This window comes from Pseudorca crassidens, chromosome 16 (genome assembly GCF_039906515.1).
Source record: "Pseudorca crassidens isolate mPseCra1 chromosome 16, mPseCra1.hap1, whole genome shotgun sequence".
NCBI lineage: Eukaryota > Metazoa > Chordata > Mammalia > Artiodactyla > Delphinidae > Pseudorca > Pseudorca crassidens.
The window spans coordinates 8367313-8393248 of record NC_090311.1 but is presented as its reverse complement, the minus strand read 5'-3'; the positions used below and the strand labels follow the sequence as shown (position 1 = coordinate 8393248).

Below are 25936 nucleotides of genomic sequence, written 5' to 3'. Positions count from 1 at the left end.
TCCCAGTCTCCTGTGGGGAATCTATTCTAGATGCTTCCAATGGAATAGCCTTGCCCAGCACTCACAGGTATGGGCGTGTGATCCAGGTTCAGCCAATGAAAACACACGTCCTCTGGTCACAGCCACTGGCTCAGAGATGGTCCCAGGATCCAAGCTGGGCTGATGAGACGACTCCTCCCAGAGCTCCTCCCCATGAGGGTCTCCTGCTGGCGTCACTCACATGGTGGATGAGTTTGGGGTGTTAGTGGCCAAGCTTCCTGCCTGCACGGTGGTGGGAGAGGAGCCCTGACTGCACAAGAAGGCCCTGAGATTGCAGACCTATTCCTACCTGAAGCCAGAGTCAGATCTACCCCGGGAATTTTCATTCCTGTGAGCGAAAATTTTCCTTCTCCCCCGACCCCTCCCAAGGTAATTTGAGTAGGACTTCCGACATTTGAAACAGAAGTCCGGATTTAGTCTGCAAGGCTTTTATCCTTGCAGATGGAGCTCTGGAGAATCAGTCTCCTGCTTCCTTTCATGTGGCTGGTTTCATATATCAGATGTACTGAAAACCAGCTGATTCCTTCTGGAACACCTTAGTAATGGGAATAGACAAACTGCAGACGGGGCACATGGAGTCTAAAACTGCCCTCCCAACATTACGTCTCTTATTCGGTGACTCAAAGTCCTGTTCCGTCCCAACGGGGCTACTCATTAAGCCTCTTTGGGGTTGAATGATGGCCCCCCTCCAAAAAGATATGTTGCAGTCCTAATCCCCAGGACCTTAGGACGTGACCTTATTTGGAGAGAGGGTTTTTACAGAGCTAATGAAGTGTACATGAGGTCCTTAGGGGGGCCCTATTCCATTATGACTGTGTCTATCCAAAGGGGAAATGTGAACATGGAGAGAAGCACGCAGGGGACACCATGTGACAGTGAAGGCAGAGATGGGGGTGATGCGTCTAACAAGCTGAGGAATGTCAAAAGTTAGACAGCAAACCACCAGCAGCCGGGGGAGGGGCACGGAACAGACTCTCCCTCATGGCGTCAGAAGGAACCAGCGCTGCTACACCTTGATCTCAAACTTCTACCTCTAGGACTGTGAGACAATAACTTTCTGTATCCTAAGCCACCTGGATTTTGGTACTTAGTTACGGCAGCCCTGGAAACGAGTCCACACCTGAACGTTCCCAGCTCCTCACTGATGTGGACACTCGCTATTCTCATCCCAAATCCGGGACCAGCTCACTACACTATGCAGACCAAACCCCATTCCTGGACATCCAAGGGGACACCACCATTCTTGGACCGTTCTGCTAAGCTGTTTGCTGCTCTGGGGGTTGGGACCTTGCTTTGCGGGTGCTCAGCTGGGAGAGGAAAGGCTGTCTTTCCTGGAAAGGGGGCTCACTGCAATCTACAATCGCTAGTCTCATGACACGCTTTATCCATAGAGACATTGCAGATTAGAGGTTACCCCGTGGAGGGGGATCCAGAAGTGATTACTCAGTGGGTCCAGGCTGGTTTTGGGTCCATGACAAAGTTCTGAAACTAGAAAGAGCCAGTGATCATACAACCTTGTGAATATACTATCACTGAACTGTATGCTTTAAAAAAGCTTAATTGTATGTTATGTGAATTTCACCTCATTTAAAAAAAATATTGCTGGCCTCCAAGTGCTCTCTGAGGACTAAGGGGGATACCAGAAACGCAGCCACCACAGAGCTTTCTTTCCCTGCCACGAGGCCAGCCCCTCACCCAAGGAAATGCCCATCACTGTGGCCTTGTGACCTCCCGAAGCCCCGACACCCCCAGCACGGAGCCCTGAGCACAGATGACCTGGTACCATATGCAAACAGCACCAAACCCCTTCTGCAAAGAGCTGGCTCCCTAATGAGAAGAAGTCGCACTTGTCCAGCGCCATCTGACTGTTCTTATGACAAGGTCACTCCAAAAGGGGCAAGGGGGAGACGTGGACCCCCAGGCAGAGCTCATTATGATCTTAGGTCGTTACTGTCAGTGCAAGCATCAAACCCACAGCTCCATGTGGCTCCGAAGAGGGAGCAGCACATCATTCATGCTTATTTCCTTGCCGCCCCGCCTCATATAACCCCACCGCATAGCATCTCCACCACGCTGCTTGCGTGAGTCCAGGAAACGCTCTGATTTCTTGGCTGGCGCACCTTCTCCAGGAAGTCCCAGGGCCAATCTGCGGCCTGACTGACAGGAGAAACTGTCAGGAAAGACAATTTTCAAGAGTGTTGCTGTTTATACAGTTTCCTAAGATAATCAACATCAGGCAGTTGGACAAGAAGAGAAATCACACGTTTATTTAAACTCAGAAGGGCAAGATGCCTTCTGCGACAGGGGGGACAGGCTGCAGCCAGCAAGCCTGGAGCCCCCTGAACTGAGAGGGATTCACTGGGGAAAAGACGCTGCCACGCCTCCCCCACTGGACAGCGAGAGCTCTGGGAGCAGCAATTGTGGCATCTTATCTCAGAATCCTTGGGCCCTGACTCCGAACGGGTGCTCCTGAAGCGTCTGATGATGAATGAATGAGTGAGGAATGAACGGATGGATGGATGGATGGATACTCCAATCAAGTTATGTAGAAAGGGCTAGTTACAAAAAGACAGCACTTTCTAGGGCCCAGGTGACCTCTGAGAAGAGGCCCACTTTATGCCATGATGCTATTACCTTATCACTATGGTGGAACAGAGAATGGAGGGTAGGGTGGAGCGAGTGGTAAATGAAAAGCACATCCTCAGGATTGAGGATAATTATGGAACATTATGCCGTCTTTGGATCTGTTAGTGTACTGGTTTCCTAGGACTGCCATAACAAAGTGTCATAAACTAGGTAGCTTGAAATTTCTCCTCTCACATTTCTGAAGGACAGAAGTCTGAAATGAAGCTGTCAGCAGGGCCGTGCACTTTCAAGGCTCTCAGAGAAGATCCTTCCTTGTATCTTCCCAGTTTCTGGCGGTTGACAGCAATCCTTGGCTTGTGGCCTCATGATTCCAGTCTCTGGCTCAGTCATCACATGCCTTCTCCCTGTGTGGCTCTGTTTTCTCTTCTTAAGGACACCAGTCATTGGATTTAAGGCCCACCCTAACCCAGTATGATGTCATCGTTAACTACTCACATCTGCAAAGTGCCTCTTTCCAAAAAAAGGTTACATTCTGAGGTTCCACGGGGACATGAATTTTGGGGGGAGTGTGGCCTGACTTGGTGAAGAAAAGTGGAAGGTAGTAAAGCAAATAGATTTAAAAGGTCCTTGCAGTTATGCTGATCCAATAGAACCCATCCTTCCCCCAATTTATACAAATTGTTGAGAGGGGGTGGGGCAGGCTGAAACATTATTACAGTTCAGCGAGACTGTAGGTGGTCTTACAATTAAAACATTTTCTCAGTGGCTTATGAATGGAGGGTATGTGTAGTCAGAGAAAGGAGACACAGCATCTCAACGGGTCCTGGCCTGCCCGAAGGGATGATTCAGGGGCGATGCCCTTTAGCAGCTCCTCCATGCTTGAGGGACACAAGCTCCTCTGGGTCAAATTCAAGACCCTGGACCGCTTGGCACTGTGCAGAGAGAGGACAGTTGCTCAGACCTGGTGGCCAGGAAGACGAGGTGGGAGGAGTGAAGACTTGCCCCAAAGAGGTCAGAGTCTCACATTCATAATAGAAGCTGCAGACCGGCACCAGGGGCTCAAGCATTGCCACCGCCTGCCCTGCAGGGTTATTTCCCAGGACCCTGGGCACAGTCCTGTCACCCTGTGGGGAAATCGTGTGCAGAACAATGGAGCTCCTTTTTGAAAGAGGCAGAGCACATTGCAGTGTTGTTTGCAACAGCAAAATACCTGAAAACCACCAAGGCTGTGATCTGCAAATCAGCTGGCGTGTGTCTTCACCTGAATTCTTCATTATTAAAAATTTATCTTACGAAGCTCTCCCCAGAGTTTCTGATATGCATAGATCCTTAGTCCAAAATGGACAAGTCCATTCAAATTTGGGGAAGAGGACTTCCTTTCACTTTTTAAAAAAATGAACAACATTTAAAAGATTTGTTTGAATTGAAAAATTTTTTTAAATCATGGTAAAACACACATAACATAAAATTTACCATTTTAACCATTTTCAAGAGTACTGTTGAGTAGTGTTACATATATCCACACTGTTGCAGAAACAGATCTCTAAAACATTCTCATCTTACAAAACTGAAACTATAACCATTAAACAACACTCCCCCTTTTCTATTCGAGCTTTAAAAATCCTATTAATAGACCATGGTATAGTGTAATTCATTTTCTAGTTCAAAAATTTCTGGACACATCATTCATGAAGACTTAAAAAGAATCTTCCCCTTCCTCTGCTCTCACCTGAGAGTCCACAGGAAGACAGGGAAGACAGAACAGAGAAGAAGCAGAAGCAAAGGTAAATGAATTTTTCATAAACAAGAGTTCCAGGAAGAATAGACTCTGGGCGTTTGCATGTAGAGCACAAAGTCACCTTGGGTTTGAGTGGCTGAGTTGCTTGGGTCACCCCTGCCTTTGGTCTCGTTAACTTGCACAAAGGAATTGTGTCGACAACAAGGCAACTGAGCAAGGTTCAATTACCCACGTGGACATGGGGCCCCTGTGCCACCTCAGGCCCTCAGATGTGACCACCGCCAGGCAGCATGCACAAAGGCCAGCTCCCCTCTGGGCAGACTGCTAAGTAACTTCTAGAAGAAAAATGGCCCTAAATATTCAGGGTTGGAAAATAGAACCATTCCAAGTCCATACTTGAAACCCATCCAGATTTCACACTGTAATTCTGTCTTTGTGTTTAAATTGCCCCCAGGACCTATCTTCAAACATACACACACCAAGAATAACTTAACAGGAAAATATTTATTTCATGAGACTCTCACAGGCTGCCCTTTGCCCTTTACCAACAACAGATGAATTCCCGCCCTCAGAGAGAAACCGTGACCCTGCTTTTTAAAGCAAGCAGACCAAGGCTGTGCTGAGTGACCTGCCACAAAGAAGGCCTCACAGATCCCCCCTACATCTGTGCCTGCGGATGCAGTGAACTCAGGAACGCCCAGCAGGCCCTGGGCGGCAGCAGGCGACTGTCACCCCAGGCTGAGCCAGCCACAAAAGGAGGCCCGGATCCCAAATCTGGATCGTCCTTGGAAACACATACTTCCTTTCCACCAGCAATCCCAGCCACCGTAACCTAATGTGAGCAATAATCCCATATTTACACTATAATTTTGGATGCGCACAATGACACAGAAACAAAGATACGCACTGTGGGATTCGGTAGAGAATCAAAACACTGGACACAACTGAACTTCTAACTATAAGAGGCAGTTTGAAAACATGAGATATTGTCCGCAGACTAGGATAAAAGCATCCACAAGACAGATGGTCTCTAATAGTTTAAATGACATGAAAAAAGTTTGCCGTCTAGTAAGCACAAATATATAACAAAGAATCCGTCTGGTGTGAGGGTAAGTAGGTAGGTAGGTAGACCCATCTTTCTCACCAATACAGAGCGTATGTTCTACAAATTCATACTTGGCAAAGCAAGATCATGGATATTACGGGATTGAGGGAAAAGCAATAAACGACAGGAAATATGCTTCGAAAACTCAGTAACTGTAAGTTCACGGTGTGGGGGGTGGGATGGCTATAGAAATAGCGTGACGGATATAGCGGCACCTGAGACATCAGAGCTGGTGGTGCCCTTCCCCTGGCAGGGGGAATCCAGAGGTAGCAAGGCCTGACTCTCACTAGACAAGAAAGCTGAGGCTTTCCTGGGGGAGAAAGTATAGGAGAAAGAACCCGAAGCTGTGCTCCTCGTTCCCCACGGCCTGACTGTGGGTGGACAGGAAAGTGGAAATTCCTAGAGGCCCTAGTGAAGGGCCTTAGGAATGTTCTGGAGGCCAGCTTCCTTCCCTGGAGATGTCTGGACAGGATGAAGGGGCTGCCACATATGCACACGAACTCATAAGTTCTGAAAGGCCGACAGAGCACCAAAGCCAAACAAGATCGGCCTGTCCAGAGCAGACACCAGCAAGGGTCCACGTGCGAACTCAAGCCCCCATCTTCCTGCCACTCTGCGGTCGCACCCAGATACCACGATGTGAAGATAGGGCAAGGGGAACACAGCCGAAAGGAGCAAGCATTTTCCCAAAGACACAGGCATCCAAGCGAAGTCACTTTTACGGAGAGACTATGGACATGGTCAAGTTTAAAATTAACTCCTACCACCTCCTCTACCCAGTGTAGCAGGAGCAGTCAAGGGCAATTAAACGTGTTACCAAAAACAATGTGATCTAATTTTTTTTTTTGCCTGCTTCTGAGTAGCAGCTTTGAGTGAATTTTCAACCTTGCAACATATATCATCTTAAAATCCCAGTAGGCAAAGCCACGGCTGACGCATTACTTTAATACACCAAATGTTCACGGCGTTTCTGAGTGGGGTTATGGGAGATGTGTGTTTATTGTCTTTTTGTTTACCTATGTTTTCTAAATATTCTGCAACAGATGTGGTATTTTTTTACATGAGAAAAAGACTGTGTGGCTTATTTTTATTCACCTTGCTGGCTAAGCACCTGCGCTCCGTCAGCACTCCTGCCCTGCAGGAAGCACGGGCAGACTCACCTGGCAACGGGCAGCCGAGGATCTCCATCCTCATGCAGATGCTCCCATTATCGAACCAGGACCGTGGGTTTATGCGGATGTAGCGCGCCACCATGGGGACGGGCAGCTCGTTGAGGACAGGAATCTCCTTTTCACTGTTTCCTTCAAATATCTACTTATGCACAAGGGGGAGAAAAGAGAATCTTTTAGAGCTTGATTATCGGGGCATGAAAGAGTCAGTAATTCACTCATTCCACAAGATCTCGAGCAACACCTAACGTGAGCTGGGCATTGAGGGGGAAGGAGAAATGGATCAGGCCTGGACCCTGCCCTCAGGAAGCCCCAGTCTAGTGGGGCAGGCAGGGAGGAGGAGGGGCGTTATATTTAGATGTCATAGGTGAAATCTATTAGTGCCATGGCAAAGAGACATCCACAAAGCTCTGGGATGTCAGAAGAAGGAAAGGACCAGGCAAAGCTTCAGGGATGAGGTGTCATTTGAACTGGCCTTGAAGAAGAAGTCTTTAGATGTGTGGAGATGGGAGGGATTGTAAAGCAAAGGAAGCAATGGCTGGAGAAGCCCAGAGATGGGATTCAGGAGAAGAGCAACCATCTCCCTGTTACTGGAACACAGAGGAGTGTGTGCAGGGTTGGGGGGGTGGGCGGGGCGCGGTAAGTATGATAAAGAAGGTTGAAATGGAGGCTGCAGTCAGATCTTGGAAGGCACTGGATACCATGTTTGGAACTTGCACTTGAGAACCCGAGGAAGAGGGTGATAGGATCGGAACTGGCTAACCCGGAGGGAAGCGTGGAGCTGAAAGACCAGGGTCGTTAAAGAAAGTTCAGGAACTACTATAAATGACTAGCTGTGCAGGTCCCAATATTCCCCATGGGCCGCTGACCTTCCAGGGCTGAGTTGTGACTTGTGGAAGAGACCGAATTCCAGCAGCTCTGAATTGGAGCCCTAAATGTGGGCCACTTGGTTCCGAGCTTCTGGGTACGGAAAGGGGGTCATTATCCATCAGACTGGATGGCTGGTCTGGGTTGACACAGAACCAGGCAACATCCAGGTGCAAACACTGGTCGGGTGTCCACTGCCTCTGCCAGGCCCTGCACAGCCAGACACCAAGGGCGTGGTCGGAGGGAAAAGAGACTCACCATGTCTCCAGATCCATTCTTAACAGTGACCCACGTATGGCTGTCATTGCTCACCATGACCTTATAGGAGGTTACCCAGTCACTCCTAAGAAAAAACAAAACACCATTGGGACTACACACTTCAAAATGTTTCCCTCTTCCACGCAGAGGTGCAGCAATAGAGAAAGCAGGTCCCAGAGGTGGACAGTACTGGGTCACACCCTGGCCCCCACTGCTCACCCTCCTTGTGGCCTTGGCCAGGTAACAGACCCATCTAGGCTACAGTTTATTCATCCACGAAGTGGGAATTATAAGAGCACCAAGCTTAAAATATTAATGTAAGCATTAAATGGTTTCATACCCTGTAAACACTTAGGACAATACCTGGCCCCCAGTAAGAACTAAATGTTGGTCACGCACATAAACGTACACAAATAACTTACGTATTTGTTTATGCTGAACATTTACGTCACACACAGTAGTAGAGTTCCACGTGGGAAAGAAATCTCAGCAAAAGCGGCAAGTTGGCCTAGAAATTTCATTTGGAAAACTGTTTGGGAACATAACAAACTAGATCCCACCAACCACAGAAACAGCAGCCTGAGTCTCTAAGACACACGAGGTTTCTCCTGGGCTGTCACAGCCGTGCAGACAATTCTCCCACCCCACTCCACAGCCAGCAATAATCCAGTGATATCTGGGCCCCAGGCCAGACCCCTTTCATCACATCCTACTGCACAGAAATTACTGAGGGGAAAAGAGCCAAAAGTTGACTTCCCAGAGTGGAGGTCAATTTGATAAGCAAAAAAAAAATGACTTTCCTGCGGAAAACACATTTTTCAGCTCTGCCTCAGTTTTCTTTTTTTTTTTTCTTGCGGTACGCGGGGCTCTCACTGTTGTGGCCTCTCCCGTTGCGGAGCACAGGCTCCAGACGTGCAGGCTCAGCGGCCATGGCTCCGCGGCCAACCGCTCCGCGGCATGCGGGATCCTCCCGGACCGGGACACGAACCCACGTCCCCCGCATTGGCAGGCGGACTCTCAACCACTGCGCCACCAGGGAAGCCCCTGCCTCAGTTTTTTATAACATTAATTGTTAAGCAACATAGACAAGTCTTCCTGAGCGTCTTCCTTTCAAATTTCTTAAATATTGGAACTAAGCACCAATGTACTAATCTTTTAGAACATTCCACCAGCTGAAGCATTTGGAATCCTTGTTTTCCTACTGTGAAATCTCCTTGGACTCAGGATCCAGACAGATCCCAAGAAGGTTCTCAGTTTCTAGTCCAAATCAATACTGTCTAGTAAAGTTTGTTTAGAAAGAGCTGCTGGCTCTATTCATTCTGAATTGCCTGACTCGTTCAAAAATTATTTTTAGGTGCTTTTATATGTGCTTGGAAGCCAACCCTCTGCTGAACTTTCTCCCTTCTCTCACCTGTCCACCAGCTTTCTGTGACTACCTGCTGGGAGCCAGGATCTATCAAACAACGTGCTCCTCCGCAGGAGGTTACGGACTTCAGCCCACGCCTGCAGATTAAGATGTGCTAAGCACGCCTTTCGAAAGGCCCCTCAGCAACAGCTCAGGCCCTTTGCACCGGAAAATGATCCTCACCCCCAACTGCAAACTGTTTCCAACATTCAAATTATTTCCAAATGACTTGCATCTGCAGTTCCTTTGCCATCTGTTTTTCTGCTGATCACACCCCACAGTGACCCAGCGAGGCAGTCAGCAGAGGTGAGGGGTGGCAGAGGTGAGGGGTGTATCCCTCACCCACGCGTGGGTGGAAGTGATGAATTTAGGAAGCTTCTCAGTCAAAAGAAGCACACAAACAATAAGAGAGGGGTGGAAAGAAAAATTCAAACAAGTCCTCCAAAGAAAAGGGGAGAGAGAAAAAAGGAAATGCAAACCAAGTAATAATTTCTCAAACTTAAAAAAAAACAAATATGGACAAATCCAACACTTATGTTTGAAGGGTAATTAATGATGTGGCTCAGCCCTCTCTTCTGAACGGCAGACCTACATCACATCCTTCTGCCTAGCTGACCTCTCCACTTACCGTCTCAGCGATGTCTCTAATTGAACCCGCCCAAACCAACTGATTTATTTCGTCCACTCTGTACCTCAACCTGGGACCCCCTGCCTCAGAAAAAGTACTGCCATCTACCCAGGGCAACAAAATCCCAGAGTCCTCCTTGGCCCCCCTTTCCCTCTCTCCCCTACAGTGAAACCATCACCAAGTTCTGTCAATTGTACCTTCCACATCCTTCTAGAATCTCTTCACTCCCTCCATCTTCACTCCCACCACCCAGCCCATTCTCTCTGGCCAGGACTATTGCAGTTGCTTCCCACTGGTCTTCTGAAATGTAAACTGTCCTCCAATCTATCATGCAGTCAGAGGTTTACTTTTCTAATGAAATACTAATATGTCATCTCCTGCTTAAAGTATCAGCTATGTTAGTATTAAGACCAAATTCCTCATCATGTTCTATAAGACCCTTGCTTACCTCCTGTTTTCCATGCTCTTTCTTTCAATTCCTGATACTGATTATACTCTCTCTTGCTTCAGGGCCTTTGCACATACTGTTCCATTTGTCTGGACTCCTCTTCTCCTGTTCTCTGTCTGCCTCTAAACCAGCGGTCCCCAACCTTTTTGGCACCAGGGACTGGTTTCGTGGGAGAGAATTTTTCCACGGACCGGGGAGGGGGATGGTTTTGGGATGATTCAAGCGCATTACATTTATTGTGCACTTTATTTCTATTATTATTACATTGTAATATATAATGAAATAATTATACAACTCACCATAATGCAGAATCAGTGGGAGCCCTGAGCTTGTTTTCACTAGCCACTCACTGATAGGGTTTTGATGTGTCTGCAAGCCATTGATTTGTTATGGTCTCTGTGCGGTCAAACCTCTCAGCTAATGATAATCTGTATTTGCAGCCACTCCCCAGCGCTAGCATCACTGCCTCAGCTCCACCTCAGATCATCAGGCATTAGGTTCTCATAAGGAGCGCGCAACCTAGATCCCTCGCATGCGCAGTTCACAGCAGGGTTCGCGCTCCTATGAGAATCTAACGCCGCCGCTGATCTGACAGGAGGCGGAGCTCAGGCGGTAATGTGAGCGATGGGGAGTGGCTGTAAATACAGATGAAGCTCCGCTTGCTCGCCTGCTGCTCACCTCCTGCTGTGCCGCCCGGTTCCTAACAGGCCACGGACTGGTACCGGTGTGAGGTAAGGGTCAAGATACATTGTTTTCCATATGGGCTTTCAATTGACCCATAACCATTTATATGATTACTTTCCTATTGCACATCAACAGCACCATTGCTGTAAATCACGTGACTGTACATGTGTGGGTATGTTTGGGGATGCTATATTCTGTTCCATTGTTCCTTATCTTATGTTAAACCCACTCTGTCTTGATTTCTGTAGCTTTATAATAGGTCTTTGTATCTGGTAGTGTACATTTTCCCATTTTTGTTTTTGCTTTTCACAATTTCCTTGACTGTTCTTGGCCCTTTGCATTCCTATATAAATTTTAGATTCTGCTTGTCAATTTCCAAAACAAAGGCTTTTGGATTTTAATTGAGATGGCATTGAATCTATAGGTCAGTTTTAAAGGAATTAACATTTCCAATATTAAATCTTCCAATCCATAAACATGGTATACCCCTCTATTTATTTAGGTGTTATTGTACTTACCTTTTGTTAGATTTATTCCTAGACAGTTGATGTTGATTATTTTATAAATAATATTTTAAGTTTTATTTTCTCCTTTTTTGTTGCTGGTATGTAGAAATATAAATACTTTTTGTATGTTGACTGTGTATCCAACCACTTTGCTAATTCATTAATAATTCTAAGAGTTTGGGATTCCTTTGGATGTTGTTAAGGACATGATATGTCATCTGAGAACAATGATAGTTCTGTTTATTTCCAATTGTTAGGGCTTTATTTTTTTTTCTTGCTTTATTTATTATACTGACTAGGATCTCCAGTTCAATGCTGAAAGAAATGCTAATAATAGACATCTTTGTCTCATTCCTGAGATTGAAGGAAAGGTTTAAGTATTTCACCATTGAGTATTTCACTACGTTTCCAGTAGGGGTTTTTTTCCTTTGTTTATGTGTTAGTTTGTTTTTATTGTAACCAAGTATGAGTTCATTCTTTCTCACATAACAAGAGAATCTGGATGTTTGCAGCTGCTAGCACTTATGCAGCTGGTTGACTGTACCAGAATCAACATCAGTAGACATTCATTTTTCATACTCATTGTCTCCAAGGGTTTTAAGATGGGTTGTAAGATGGTCGCTGCATCTCCATATCATGTTATGTTCAGAAAATGCTGAATAGAGTCTTTCAGCTTCTATCAAAATACTTTCTACTGTTATAACAGGAGAATATGTAATTCCTGCTGTTTGGACTATTTCTTTTTTTCACATTATAAAAAACTTCTAGTTCTCAAAATGAGTCAGTACATACAAGCTTTGGAGTCATAGCAGGAGCTCCAAGCAGAGTCTGCAGTGTGAGCCCCAGTGCCCCTCACTGCAAGGAGCTTGGCTATACTCCACCATGGGCTTTTGGTAGATATGTTTCTTCAGATTAAGAAAGTTCCTCTTTATTGCTAGCTTAAAGGGATCTTTTTTCTTTTAAACACAAATGGCTATAGAATTTTCTCAAATGCCTTTTATGCATCTATCAGAGTGATCATATTATTTCTCTCCTTAGTTCTGTTTATGTGGTGAATTATAGCAATTGGTTACAACTGTGGCTAAACCACACTTACATTCCTGGAATAAATCCCACTTGGTGGTGATGGACTGCTGGATCCACATATTGCTGGATTCAATTTGGCAATACGTTGCTTAGGATTTTTTGTATCTATGCTCAAGAAAGAAATCTTTTCATAAATTTGCTTTTTGTAATGTCCTAATCAGATTTTGATATCAAATTTATGTCAAACTCATAGGTGGGAAATGCTTCCCTTTTTCCATTTTCTGGATTTTTTTTAAGTGCTATACCTTTCTCAAATGTTTGGAAGAACTCAAATATTCTGAAATTGGCAGTTTTCTTTGTGGGACAATATTTAATAATGAATTGACATTTTTAGTAGGTATTGGACCACTCTGATATTCTATTTCTTCTTCTGTCAGTTTTAGTAACTTGTGTCTTTTGAAGAATTATTGCGTTTCAGCTATTTTCAATATTATTGGCACAAACACGTTCTTAGTATCATTTTATTGTCTTTTTCGCGTCTATAAGATTTTTAACAATGCTCCCTTTTCCAATTTTGGCATTGGTAGTTGATTTTTTTCCTCTTTCCCTGGTCTGCCATGAGTTTATTCATTTTATTAATCTTTTCAAAGAATCAACTTTTGGCCTTGTTTACTCTCTCTATTATTTGTTTCCTATTAAGAACCATATGAAACTACTGTTTTTATAGATCAAAATGATTGAATATCAGCAACTTCCTAAGGCTCAAAGTAATATTTTATTAATTTCTACTCTTATCTTCATTATCTTTTTCTCGGTAATTCTTTAGGTCTGATTTGCTGTTCTTTTTGTACAATTTATTGAGATCACTGATATTCAGTCTTTCTGCATTTCTAATATGTGCATTTAAGGTTAGAAAGTCCCTTTCAGCACTGCTTTAGCCACATGCTATAATTTTGATATGTCATACCTTCATTATCATTCAGTTCAAAATATGAATTCCAGTCGTGATTTCTTCTTTGATCATGAACTATTTAGGAGTATAATTTTAAATTTCCAGTTACTAGGGATTTTCCAGTTATCTATTTATTACTGATTTCTACTTTAATTCCATTGTGGACAGAGAACATACTTTAAATCACGTCAATACTTTGGCATTTGTTGAGGTTTCCTTTATGACTCAGCGTATAGTCAACTCTAACGTTCCATGTGCATTTAAACTAATTGCAATTCTGTGATTGTTGTATGCAATGTTCCACACATATAATTTTTTTTTTTTTTTTTTTTTTTTTGCGGTACGCGTGCCTCTCACTGTCGTGGCCTCTCCCATTGCGGAGCACAGGCTCCGGACGCACAGCCCCAGCAGCCATGGCTCACGGGCCCAGCCGCTCCGCGGCATGCGGGATCCTCCCGGACCAGGGCTCGAACCCGTGTCCCCTGCATTGGCAGGCAGACTCCCAACCACTGTGCCACAAGGGAAGCCCCACACATATAATTTTGAACAAATGTATCAACTGTGTTGTTCAGATCTTCTGCATCCATAATGATTTTTCATCTGCTTATTCTATCAGTTATAGAAAGATGTAAAAAGAATGCCAATCTGCCTATGAATTTGTCTGTTTCTCCTAGTTCTCGCAATGTTTTCTATATATATTATGAAGCTATGTTGTTGAGTACATACGAATTTGACTGTGATATATTGTTGGTAGACTGACTCTTTTATGATTATGAAATATCCCTTTTTATTTCTATCAATGCTTCTTGCCTTAAAGTCAGTTTTGTCTGATAGTAGGATAGCTAAACTTGCTTTGTTTTGGTTAAGATTTATATGATATATTTCCTCCCATCCTTTTACTTTTAACTTCTGACTGCTTAAATTTAAACTGTGTCTCTTGTAAATAGCATATAGTTCATTTTTCTGTATTTTTTCTTAGGTGCAGTATGATAATATTATTCTTCTATTGGATAATATAGTTCATTTAAATGTAATGTAATTAGTACTATATTTGGATTTATATTTACCATCTTACTATTTGTTTTCTATTTGACCCACCTATTTCATGTTCCTTTTTTCTACTTTTTGAATTTTTATTTTATGATCAAATATTCTTATTATTCTATTTTCTCTTTATTAACTTACTAGTTATACATTCACACTATTTTTTTCATAATTACCCTAAAGATTACCTATGTACCCTTAAACTACTAGTCTTATTCAAATTTTAATTTCTACCACTTCCATGATAATACTAGAACCGGTACAATAATTTAAGTCCATTTATCCCTCTATCTTTTACATGATTTTTGAATTTATTTTTAATTCTATAAATAAATTTTCTAAGACATTACTACTATTGTTTTGTATGGTTGATAATTATAAACCTACTTATTTAACCTTTCTGATATTTTTCATTTATTTTTGCATTTTCATATTTCCATCTGAGATCATTTTCTTTCTGCTTGAAGAACTCCCTTTGTTATTTCTTTCAAAGCAGATATGTTAGCAATAACTTTTTTCAGTTTTTACTGTCTGAATAGGCTTCATTTCACCTTCATTTTTGAATCATATTTTTTCTGGGAATTCTAGGCTGACAATTATTTTCTTTCAGTACTTTAAAAGTTAGATTTGATTAGCTCCTGAGGCATTGTTTTATTTACACACAGACAGACATTTTGAAACTATTGTTGTGACATTTAGTAAATAAATGTACAATAAGAGTATGAGTAGAGAAATGAGTGCTAACCACTTTAGCTCAAATCCAGCACTGTTGTTTACTAACTACATGTACTTGACAAGCTGTGTAACCTTTCTGGAAATAATGATACCTACAAGGAGGTTATATGTTAATTTATAAGTTGAGAGATGTTATAGTATATTGGTTACAACCTCAGGCTTTGAGGTCAAGAAGCCCAAACTAAACTCCTAGTTCTTCCACTTACCAGCATGAGAGTCATGTGACCTCTGGGCTCCTGCTGTAAGACAACTGTAAGGTAACAACTCTATGTCTTTGCACAGTGATTAGGGAGTGAATGAGGTAATGCATGTAGAGTCTGAGCATAGCACCTGGAACATAATAATTGCTCCATAAATCTGAGTTCTTAATAAGAATAATATATCATAATTAATATACTGTCAAATTCTATACCAACATCTAGGATTACCAGTTGAACTATAAACATAATTCTCACGTTCCCTTCAGACACTTCCAGAGAGCGACTGATATTCGGGCTTAACCCTTTGTGCCCCAGTAATAATAAAAATCTGTCACAGCTACAAAGAAATAAAGAATTAATTCCTTTTTATTTAAATTTAAGAAGGTTGGTAATCCAGGGTGATAGAAGAGATATTTGCCAATCAGTAACGCTGGGGTAGGACTGAATTGTCTGAAAGTTCTACCTGCATGAAAAAATGAAGGCAACATGGAATGTGTGAAGTCCTGCTCCTAACCCTGCAGCCATTACATTGCAAATACCATGCCAGCCTCTGAGACTACAAAGATAAATTAGACATGATCTATTTACTCAAGATTTTTACAGGTTAATGAGGGAAATGGGGAAGTAAACTAGAAATTTCAAGAGAATAAGATTAAGTGCTGTGAAGTTGTGAGAGGGCAGAGAAAGGGTGTGCGGCCAAGGGGAATGAAGGAGGTTGGGGGCAGGTTAATGAATGCAACACACTCCTTATCTAACATAAAAGCTGCATATTTTATTCTTTTGTGACTGACACATCCATTGTTATTAGAGAACCAGCTTCAAAAACTGGAGCTATAATGCCCATGCTTCCTGTCTCCTAATCCTTGGAGAAGGCTTGACATTCACAGCCCTTTGTGGCTTGTTTCCAGTTCCCTCAGAGAGATTTTCCACATCACAAAACCACCTTGACATTTAATTCTCTGTGACTGGAGATTTCAACTCAACTGCAATGCAGCCCAAGTAAAGATGTGCTTGTGTCAAAGACTTCCTGACTGCAGAAAGGCCGAGAGGCTCTGCTGACTCTCCTCTGGGCTCCAGCCACCTCCCTCACGTAAAACAGAAACAAAAATAAAAAACAATCCCCCCTCCCCCAAAATTCTATCCTGGTATGAGATTACGCTTCCCACCAATCCAGCCTTCCTTCAGATCAGGAAAACAGAGGAGGTGGGCTACAAGGCAAAAAACCGGGACACATTCAGACATTTTACTACCTAATGTTAATTTGGTTAAAATAAAAACCAAGAATGTCCCCCATCGACGAAATGGTAGACTAAATGCTTACGGAGCCTTCTGCTTCAGTACAACGAGATCCTGGTTACATTAAAACAAATGAATGTTTTAAAACACCAGTGGGCTTGCAAACAAGTAAAGGACATCTCCAAGGAAAAAAAAAAAGATCTGTGAACTGAAAAAAAACATGAAGAGTGAGCAAAGAAAAAGGGCAGAGTCGCCCTAGGGAAAAATGCACATAACAGTGCTGGGATCCAAACACTAAGCCTGGGGACAACAAAAGGTAGGGAAACTGATTCAGGGACTTTTTCTTGGACCCTCAAAGGGGGCTAAAATGACTTCAGAACAGCAGTATCCATCCAGCTCCCAAAAGAAGCACACATGAATCCCCTCTAAAGAAAAGAGCCTTCAATTTAGGTTCTCAGAGGTTTCACTAAGTTCAATCACGTAGGTGCTCACAATTTTTAAAAAATCAGTAAACACACAAGAAAACATTCTCTATGGGAAAGAAGCAGCAGAAACAAAAAGCAACAAATTTAGATCCCGAAGAATTTAACTGACTACAAAGAAAACTGAAAAGAAACTAGAAAAATTATTAGACCTGATAAGAGAGTTCAGCAAGATGACTGGACATAGGCTACTATACAAAAATTAATCACAGTTCTATACATAAGCAGCCAAAAATAAGATACTTAGAAATAAAATGAGCAAAAGATGTGCAGGATGTTTATGGAGAAAACTTTATTGAAAGACATTTCAAAAGATATAAATAAGTGGAGATCTGTATACTATGTTCATAGATAGAAAAATGTCAATTCTCAATAAAAATCCCAATAGCATAGTAAAGAAACTTGACACACTGATACTAAAATTTATAGGGAAGAAAATAATAAGATACTTTATAAGAAGAAGGAACAGGGGGCAGGGGGGAGTGGCCCTATCAAGATATTAGGACTTATTTATAGCCTCAGTAATGAAGACACTGTGATATTGATGGATGAATAGACAAATTGTAAATGGAACAAAATTGAGAGCCCAGAAACAGACTCATGTATGTATATAAACTTGATAGAGATGTCTTACATATCAATGGGAACTAAATAAGCTATTACAATGTATGTCCAAAGGCAACTGGATATTAATATAAAAAGAAGTTGAAATTGGACCCTATATTTCACACCTTTTACAAAAATCATAACCAAATGGATTAACTACTTAAATGTGAGAAGTAAAACTTGAAACTTAAAAAAAATTAATGAACATATAGGAGAATTAGTTTGTAACCATGGGGTATGAAAAGATTTTATATAGGACACAATCATTCTAATCATAAAAGACAAATAAATTGAACTACACTAAAAATAAAAACTTTTGCTTTTCAAAAGACACCATAAAGAAACCAGTAGGAGAAACCTTAAGCTGAGAGAATATATTCCGAGCACATTTCACTAACAAAAGGATTAAGGTTCAGAATATATTTTTTAAATTCTATAAATCAATGAGACAAAGGAGAAAAACACAATATAAACATGGAGAAACATGACAGGTATTTTACAGTAAAGGTAACAAAAATGGCAAGTAAACATGGGAAAGGAAGTTCAACCTTATTAGTGATTAGGGAAAGGCAAGTTAGGACTACAGTGAAAGATACTGCTTTGTATTGAAAACACACTCTTCATATTGAAAATTTAGGAGAATGGCAATACCCAATGTTGGTGAGGATGTGGAGTAACAGGAACTCTAAAGCTACTGGAGGAGAAGCTGCTTGGACAACCACTCTGGAAAATGACTTGTCATTATTCCATTAAACTCAACATTTATGTACCTTCCAACTCAGCCATTCTGCTCCAAGTACATACCACGGAGATCCCCTTGTACATGCGCTCCAAGAGACATATACAAGAATGTTAATAGCAGCATTATTTTTAAAAGTATAATAAAAAAAAAAGTATAATAAAATAAAGTAACAAAAAATTGAAAAGGGGTCAATTCAATCTCCATAAGGCATATTCCCAAGGTTAAATGGCAGTACAAATTACTGAACTACGATTACGGGCACACAAACAATCCTTTGAAGTATAATGCTGAGTTGAAAACAAGTTTAAAAAGCGACATAGGGCTTCCCTGGTGGCGCAGTGGTTGAGAGTCCGCCTGCTGATGCAGGGGATGCGGGTTCGTGACCCGGTCCGGGAAGATCCCACGTGCCGCGGAGTGGCTGGGCCCGTGAGCCATGGCCGCTGAGCCTGAGCGTCCGGATCCTGTGCTCCGCAACGGGAGAGGCCACAACAGTGAGAGGCCCGCGTACCGCAAAAAAAAAAAAAAAAAGCTACATAAAGTGAAAAATCTTTTTGATAAAGCTCAAAAAGAAAGAAAATTTCTTGCATATGTTATACATACATGATAAGATTGTTTTTAAAAGGCAAGGGAATAATAAACCCCTAATAAGGAGAATGGTTTCACTTTTGGGAGGAAGCAAATAGGTGGGATCAGGAAAGAGCACATAAATAGTTTCAAAAGTATTGGCAACGTTCCAGCTCTTCAGGTATGTGGTGGGTTGCTGAGTGTTGGTTTTATTATAATGCTTAATACCTTAAGTGCATGTTACATCAATGGTTTTGTAACCATCAAACATTACGCAATGAAAAAGATAAGATATTTATTTGAATATTGTGGAATAGCCTTCTGCACAGGAAAATGTCCCAATCATCTCTTGGGACAGGACGTATGTGAAGATGCTACATTCATCCTTAAAGACATATTTTAAGAAAAAAAACATAAAATCTTTGCCCTGGTAACTTCTTATAAATACACGATAATTTTTTCTTTGAAAGAGCAACTATCCTAACATGTCCTAATAATAATTCCTATGGCCTTCAGTTTACGAAATGCTTCCACACACATGGTCTTACTTTATCTCAGACAAACAAGTTAAGTTTCTCATTAAGGACGTGGCTGTGAGCTGGGCTGGCAGGAGGCGAGCTGGGCTGGCAGGAGGAAAGGGTCAGATTGCTTTTCATTCCTGTTTCTCCATCCTGGATGCTCCAGTCTCCCATCCTTTGGTTTTCATCACACTCCTCTTTTCCCTCGGCTCTGGGTGCAGGATTTCAGGATCCCCAGAACAATCACCAACCTTTTTGGGGTATTGAAACAAGTTCTCCGGAGCTGCACATGGGGACTAGTAACTGTTCTCCGTCAAAAAATGCTTACAACTTAAACCTATAATCAGCACTTCTCAATCCCTTGCAAATAATCTCAATTTCTACAAAACACAAACACGAGCTGGTGTGTGGTCACAAAAACAATTTTCAGAACTTAAAAAAAATCGAACATTAAAAACATAACCTAAACATGCAAACTAGACCTTAATCAACTTTTCTAATGAGTATTATGTAACAACAGTTGTTTTCAACAAGTAGAGATGAGAATCTCAGCTATTTGAAGGTGTGTGCCAAAAATGGGAATTATATCTGTCTGGACACATTGTTTTGTATGTTCAGCCTAATATTTTCAGGAGTTATCTTTCCATCTATATCCTTCTACATGATTACCTTTGGAGCAGATATTTTAGGCAGCATGACCCCGCACCTTGGCCACGGCTGAATGGCCTAAAGGTGGGCGCCAGGCCAATCACAGTACCTTGATGATGTGACCACAGTTGATTTGCCTACACTTGATACTTGACCCAAGATAAGTCAATACATCCTTCCCTGGGATTTTGTATTTGAGACCACGTGACACTCGCAATTGTAAGTTGTAAACCTTGAGTGCTGATGGCAGTCGCATTCCCCATAATGTGGCTGGAGAAGCAGAGGCCAGTCTAGAGGCCAGACGCAGAGCAGAGTGAGCTTGAAGCACAAAGGAGCTCCGAGGGGACCTCAGACGGTCCCGGCAGCGCTACAACCCCAGGTTCCGGCGGAGGAGCCCAGCTCCACCTCCACTCCTGCTCATCGGCTCCCTGACACACCCAGTGTGCCTCAAAGCAGACTTGGGTACTTTCCACCCAAGGGAGTCCTATTCAAAAACTGCTAAGTTTTTGCTAAGTCTGAGCGAGGCAGACAGTACGAGCCTAGGCTGGGAAGTTGGTGATTACTGTTCTTCAGGAACAAACCAGTTAAAGTGTTACCAGCTGTGTGTTTGTGACCCAGTCCACAGGTCCCGTGGAGCTAGGACTACATAGCAAAGATAAGATATTGGAGTGGGTTGGCTACATCTTCCAGCCTCAATAAGGTATTCATTACATTAAGAAGAGACAATGTTCAGTCCAGACTGATTCACTTGGAAACAGGTAAGGAACAGCGAGTCAAGGGCAGGTGTTGTTAGAAAGTCCTACCGGCCCCACCAACCAATCTGAGTCTGCTGAGGGCCAGAAAACCAAGTACCCAGCCAGCCAGCGTGAGCCGAATGTCCCACCGCAGCTTGAGGAGAGCTTGTGGATTAGAAAACAGAGATCACCACCATGACAATGGGGATATTTGAGAAGAGCCAAAAGAATCAGAGAAGCCTGGTCTCCCAAATCCTTCCTGATACCTTCCCTGTGCTCCCAAGCAACACTGAATGCCGTCAGAGGGCAGATCAGCATTGTCAGTATCGTCTGACAACTGCCATTTGTGAAGATTAAATGAGCTAATGTATATAATATATGCGTCGACTCTGGTACTCAAGAACAGCAGCTGGGCTTCCCTGGTGGCGCAGTGGTTGAGAGTCCGCCTGCCAATGCAGGGGACACGGGTTCGTGCCCCGGTCCGGGAAGATCCCACATGCCGCGGAGCAGCTGGGCCCGTGAGCCATGGCCGCTGAGCCTGCGCGTCCAGAGCCTGTGCTCCGCAACGGGAGAGGCCACAGCAGTGAGAGGCCCGCGTACCGCAAGAAAAAAAAGAACAGCAGCTGTACTAGAAATATAATACCATCCTCTTTCAAACCTCCTGATAAAAATAGTAGGACCACACAAGGAATATGTAAGCACCAAATTGGAATAGATATGTATGGATGGTGGACTGTGAGTGATAGGATATAAAGCCTTGTAAGTAGTCTGGAATTTTGGTTTCTGCCCAGAGGAGCCCATGTCTCTCCAGCCTGCAAAGCTCTGTATTCTGGCCAGTACAAGCATGCGTACTCACATGCGCGCACGTGCACACACACGTCTAGTAGGACCAGGGTTACCATCTGAAACAAGGGATCAGTGCTCACTCTGGAATGTCTGCTCCCAAGCACCCCTGCTTTGGGCTTTATGCTCACCGGACTCCTGTTTCGACCTCTAGACTTTGAGAGCCATATGGGTTTCCTATGGCTGCTGTAAGAAATTCCCACACATTTACTGGCTTAAAAGAACACAAATTTACTACTGTACAGTTCTGTAAAACAGAAGTCTCATTGGTCTAAGGTCAAGGTGTCAGTAGGGCTGGTTCCCTTCTGGAGGCTCTAGGGAAGGATCTGTTTCCTTGCCTGTTTCAGCCTCTAGAGCCTCCTCCATTCCTGGGATGATGGTCCCCTTTCTCCAACGTTGAAGCCAGTGGTGTCGCATCTCTCTACCCAGTCTTCAGTAGTCATGGCTCCTCTGACCACAGCTGGAAAAGGTTCTCCCTTTTCAACCCATATGATTAGATTAGGTCCACCTAAATAGTCCAGAACCCTCTCTCCATTTCAAAGTCCTTGACTTAATCCCATCTGCAAAGTCTCTTTCACCATGTAAGGTAAGAGATTCATGGGTTCTGGGATCAGAATGTGGACATCATGTGCGGGGGACACCTGCCCACCACAAGGACCCCACTCAGACTCTAGTTCCACTCTTAACTCACTCCAGCCCCTTCCTCTCCTTCCCTAGGCTTGTGGGTCCAGACATGTCCTACCACCTCAGTCCCAACAGGATAAAACAACGGTTGGTTAATTCTATTCAATGAATGGGAAGCTTAGGGCTTAGCCAAAAACCACAGCCACAGAAATCTAAGTCACCCTGCCCATCTCAACACACCAGTCTCTCAAAGTGGAACTAGAATCCAAATCGCCACTGAGGAAATTCCTTCCCATCTGACAAATCAATGTTTAACGTCATGGTTCATTTACCATAGGTGAAGTTTCCTGGTGTTTCTCAAAACATTTGGTTCCTTCTACGCGATGTTAGAAGCCATGTGCCAGAAAGAGGCACACTCTGTTTTTTACCCATCATGAGCCCAGCTGGCAAGAACAAGCAGGTCATCATATTGGCCACTGGAGACTTCTAGAAACACTTCCAATTCCAGCCCAAGACCCGATATGCTCTCCTGAGCACTCCATCAACCACGTGGGTAGACTCTCACTGCACTGTGGAACACCGACAGGCCCTGAGCAGTGCTACCAACTGTATTTGACTGGGAAGAGACCCCCAAGTCTGAACGTACAGCAACAGTTCTCAACTGGGGGTGATTTTGCCCCCCAGGGACATTTGGCAAGGTCTGAGACATTCCTGATTATTATGACCGGGGGATGGGGGTTAAGTGGGGTGCTACCATGGGGGGCACCTAATGCATAGAGGCCAGGATGCCACTAACAGCCTAAAATGCACAGGACAACTCCCAGAGCTAAGTTATCCAGCTCAAAATGCCGAAAGTGCAGAGGTTGAGAAACACCAGTCTAAACAGGTCAAAAACAAGATGGTAATTCTCCATGTGATTTGTTCAAACAATTTTGAGATAAATGCTATTGGCAATTTCTTATCAAGGAAACTGAGAAAGGGGGTTTTCAGGGGTTCATGACATTTTAAATACCGGGCTGGATGCTGGCTAATACACACTTCCTCAACATTCTCCTGTTTATTCACCTAAATAACAAGAAGGACTCAGAAACAGATACATGACCAGCCAAGCTGGTGGCTGAGTGAGTTCACAGAAGGTGGCTTAGCTGTCTGACGGACACATGCAATAAATAGCTGAACAGTGAACAGAAACTGGTTTTCTCCCTAGTGTTCTGGAAAACCCCTGAATAAGGTTACACTGGGACTTTGCTTATTAAAACTTGTCTATTTTATAGATGGTGCCAACCTCAGCTCACGCCGTGTTCAGCCTAGCATAGCTGCAACCCGTGTTCACTCGAGCAACACGCACGTGTCAGACCAGGAAGAGGGAGGGTGCCAGGCATTGGGTTGGAGTGAATCTCAAAGTAAACCCGGCCCTCGTCTCAGGGAACTTACGGTCTACTGAGGAAGACAGAAATTGCATAATTAATTGTACAGTTACTTACTAAACTGCAACTGCGATATCGTTCAGAGGAGAAATACAGAGAGTTTATAAATGGAGGGGGGTGCTGACTTAGTCTAGGGCTGGATGGGGAAAGTGTTCCTGGAGGGTGGTGTCTGAGCTGAAATGTGAAGGATGAAAAGGAAGTAACAGGGTGAAGAGTGGTTTGCATTGTATTAAAAATTAATACAAGAGATTCAACATGCAAATAATAATAACTTCAAAAAAGTTGGCAGGAGACAATGAAGGGAGAATAAGAATAAGAATAAAAAGAATAAGAATTTCCCAGAACTGAAAAATATGATCCCTTATTTCAAGGTCACATCAAGTACCAGCTACATACAAGGTGCAACATTGGGCAGTTTTTAGCACGAGGGCTATAGACGTAACCCTAAAACTTCATTGAGGTGAAATAATTCAAAAGTTTGTAAGTATGAACATACTCAGATCTTTATACTGTAAAAGTGAAGATAAAGAGGCAACGGAAAAATGTTTCCAAATTATAAGGGATAATCATCTGTTTCAGGGATGATGAAATGTTATAAATTGACTGCTGTGATGATACCACAACTCTGTGACTATATTAAACATAATGAATTATACACTTTCAATGAGTGAATTGTAAGTTATGGGAATTATAGCTCAATAAAGCTGTTAAAAATTCTTAGGGAAAATTATTTCCAAACTACCCATCAAGGGTGAGGTCAACAAAAAATGCATTTTCAGGCGTACAAGGAATCCAAAATTCTACCTCCCGAGCTCCATTTCCAGAAGGCATGTACCACGAAAATAAACAGAAAAACAGAGAAACCTGGGATCTAAGAAATACAGAATACAACTCAGGAGAGATAGGAAGAGAATTCCAATAGGCATGACAAGAGCAATGTAATAGGCTTGAAAAACCTACAAATTCAGATGCCAGCAGAGGCCAGATGGCTCCGGGAGGGATCTCTCCAGGAAGAAAATGAAAGAGTGAATTGTTCATATTATGGACACATTCAGAGGAGATTTTCAGGTCTATCAGACAGCTTCGGAATGAATTAGTGAGAAGTACCTTGAAAACCAAGGAGACCATTAAAAAGAAGTGATTATTAGCTCCAGGAAAAGCAAAAAAGTTCCACAGGAAAGGAAAGGTAATTATAGCATACCATGTGACCCAGCTACAAATCATAGCTCAACGATGATCCTGATGCAAAAATTAAACACCGATTTAGCTAAAATTGATAATATAACTCCTTTGGGAGGCTGGGAGGAGACACACACACACACACAGAAAGAGACACAGACAAAGAGAATAAGTGTGTGGTGTGTGTGTGTGTGTGTGTGCGTGTGTGTCTTAGAGGTAGGTCAGAAAGAGATTTAAATTCTTCCTTTTTATAGTAGAAAGTCAACAGATAAATAATTTAAAAGAATCAAGAGAGAGTACTAAAGCATTTTGTTCAGAAACACAGGGTTTAAGAAAAATAAAACAGAAGAAACAGCTGAAGGGTTTGCAGTAGTTACCTTGGGACACCAGGAAACAGGACCAAGGGGTATGGGGACACGGGCTACTATTTTTAATTATAAGTAGTGCTATCTGACTTTTTAAACTATACACATGATTTGTTAATTACAAAATAAACTCCCTATTCTCTCTTTCTCCTTCTGCCTCATTCCTCCGGCACTTTCTCAGTTTTTCCACCCAGTTCAGGGTCATTTTCTTCCAACGCATGCAATTCCAACGAATTGAGGTGAATTTACATCTTGGTTATAAACAGAAAGCAGGATTAAAAAGCAGAGTTTCTTTTTTCTTTTTCTTTTAAGAGTTCGCATTTTACTATGTTACTTTGGAGAGAAAGTCAGTGGAATTTTACGTGAGCAAAATTGGAAAGCATTTTGCTTTTTACTTCCCGTCGCCTGCCTTGTGTTCTAAATGTATTGCCAAGTGACTACTCTGTTGGCCACGCTAATGTTATTTTTCAGGTAGACTTTAAAGAAAAATCGGAGATCAGAAGGTTATGTAAAAAGAAGAAAAATAACAACTGCTTTGAAACTTAGCAAAGATTTTAACTTTAAAAAATGCTTAGAAA

General features: G+C 42.8%; 1 protein-coding gene across 6 annotated transcripts in view; it reads right to left on the bottom strand.

Moving 5' to 3' along the window:
* Positions 1-25936, bottom strand: part of CPXM2 (carboxypeptidase X, M14 family member 2) — a 154157-nt gene that overhangs the window by 62076 nt on the left and 66145 nt on the right. For all 6 annotated transcript variants that reach the window (XM_067709128.1, XM_067709127.1, XM_067709129.1 and 3 more), the window contains exons 5-6: positions 7763-7847; positions 6629-6779 (exon numbers count right to left, since the gene is read on the bottom strand). In XM_067709128.1, the coding sequence (XP_067565229.1) occupies positions 6629-6779; positions 7763-7847 (236 nt within the window). The remainder of the gene's footprint in view (positions 1-6628; positions 6780-7762; positions 7848-25936) is intronic.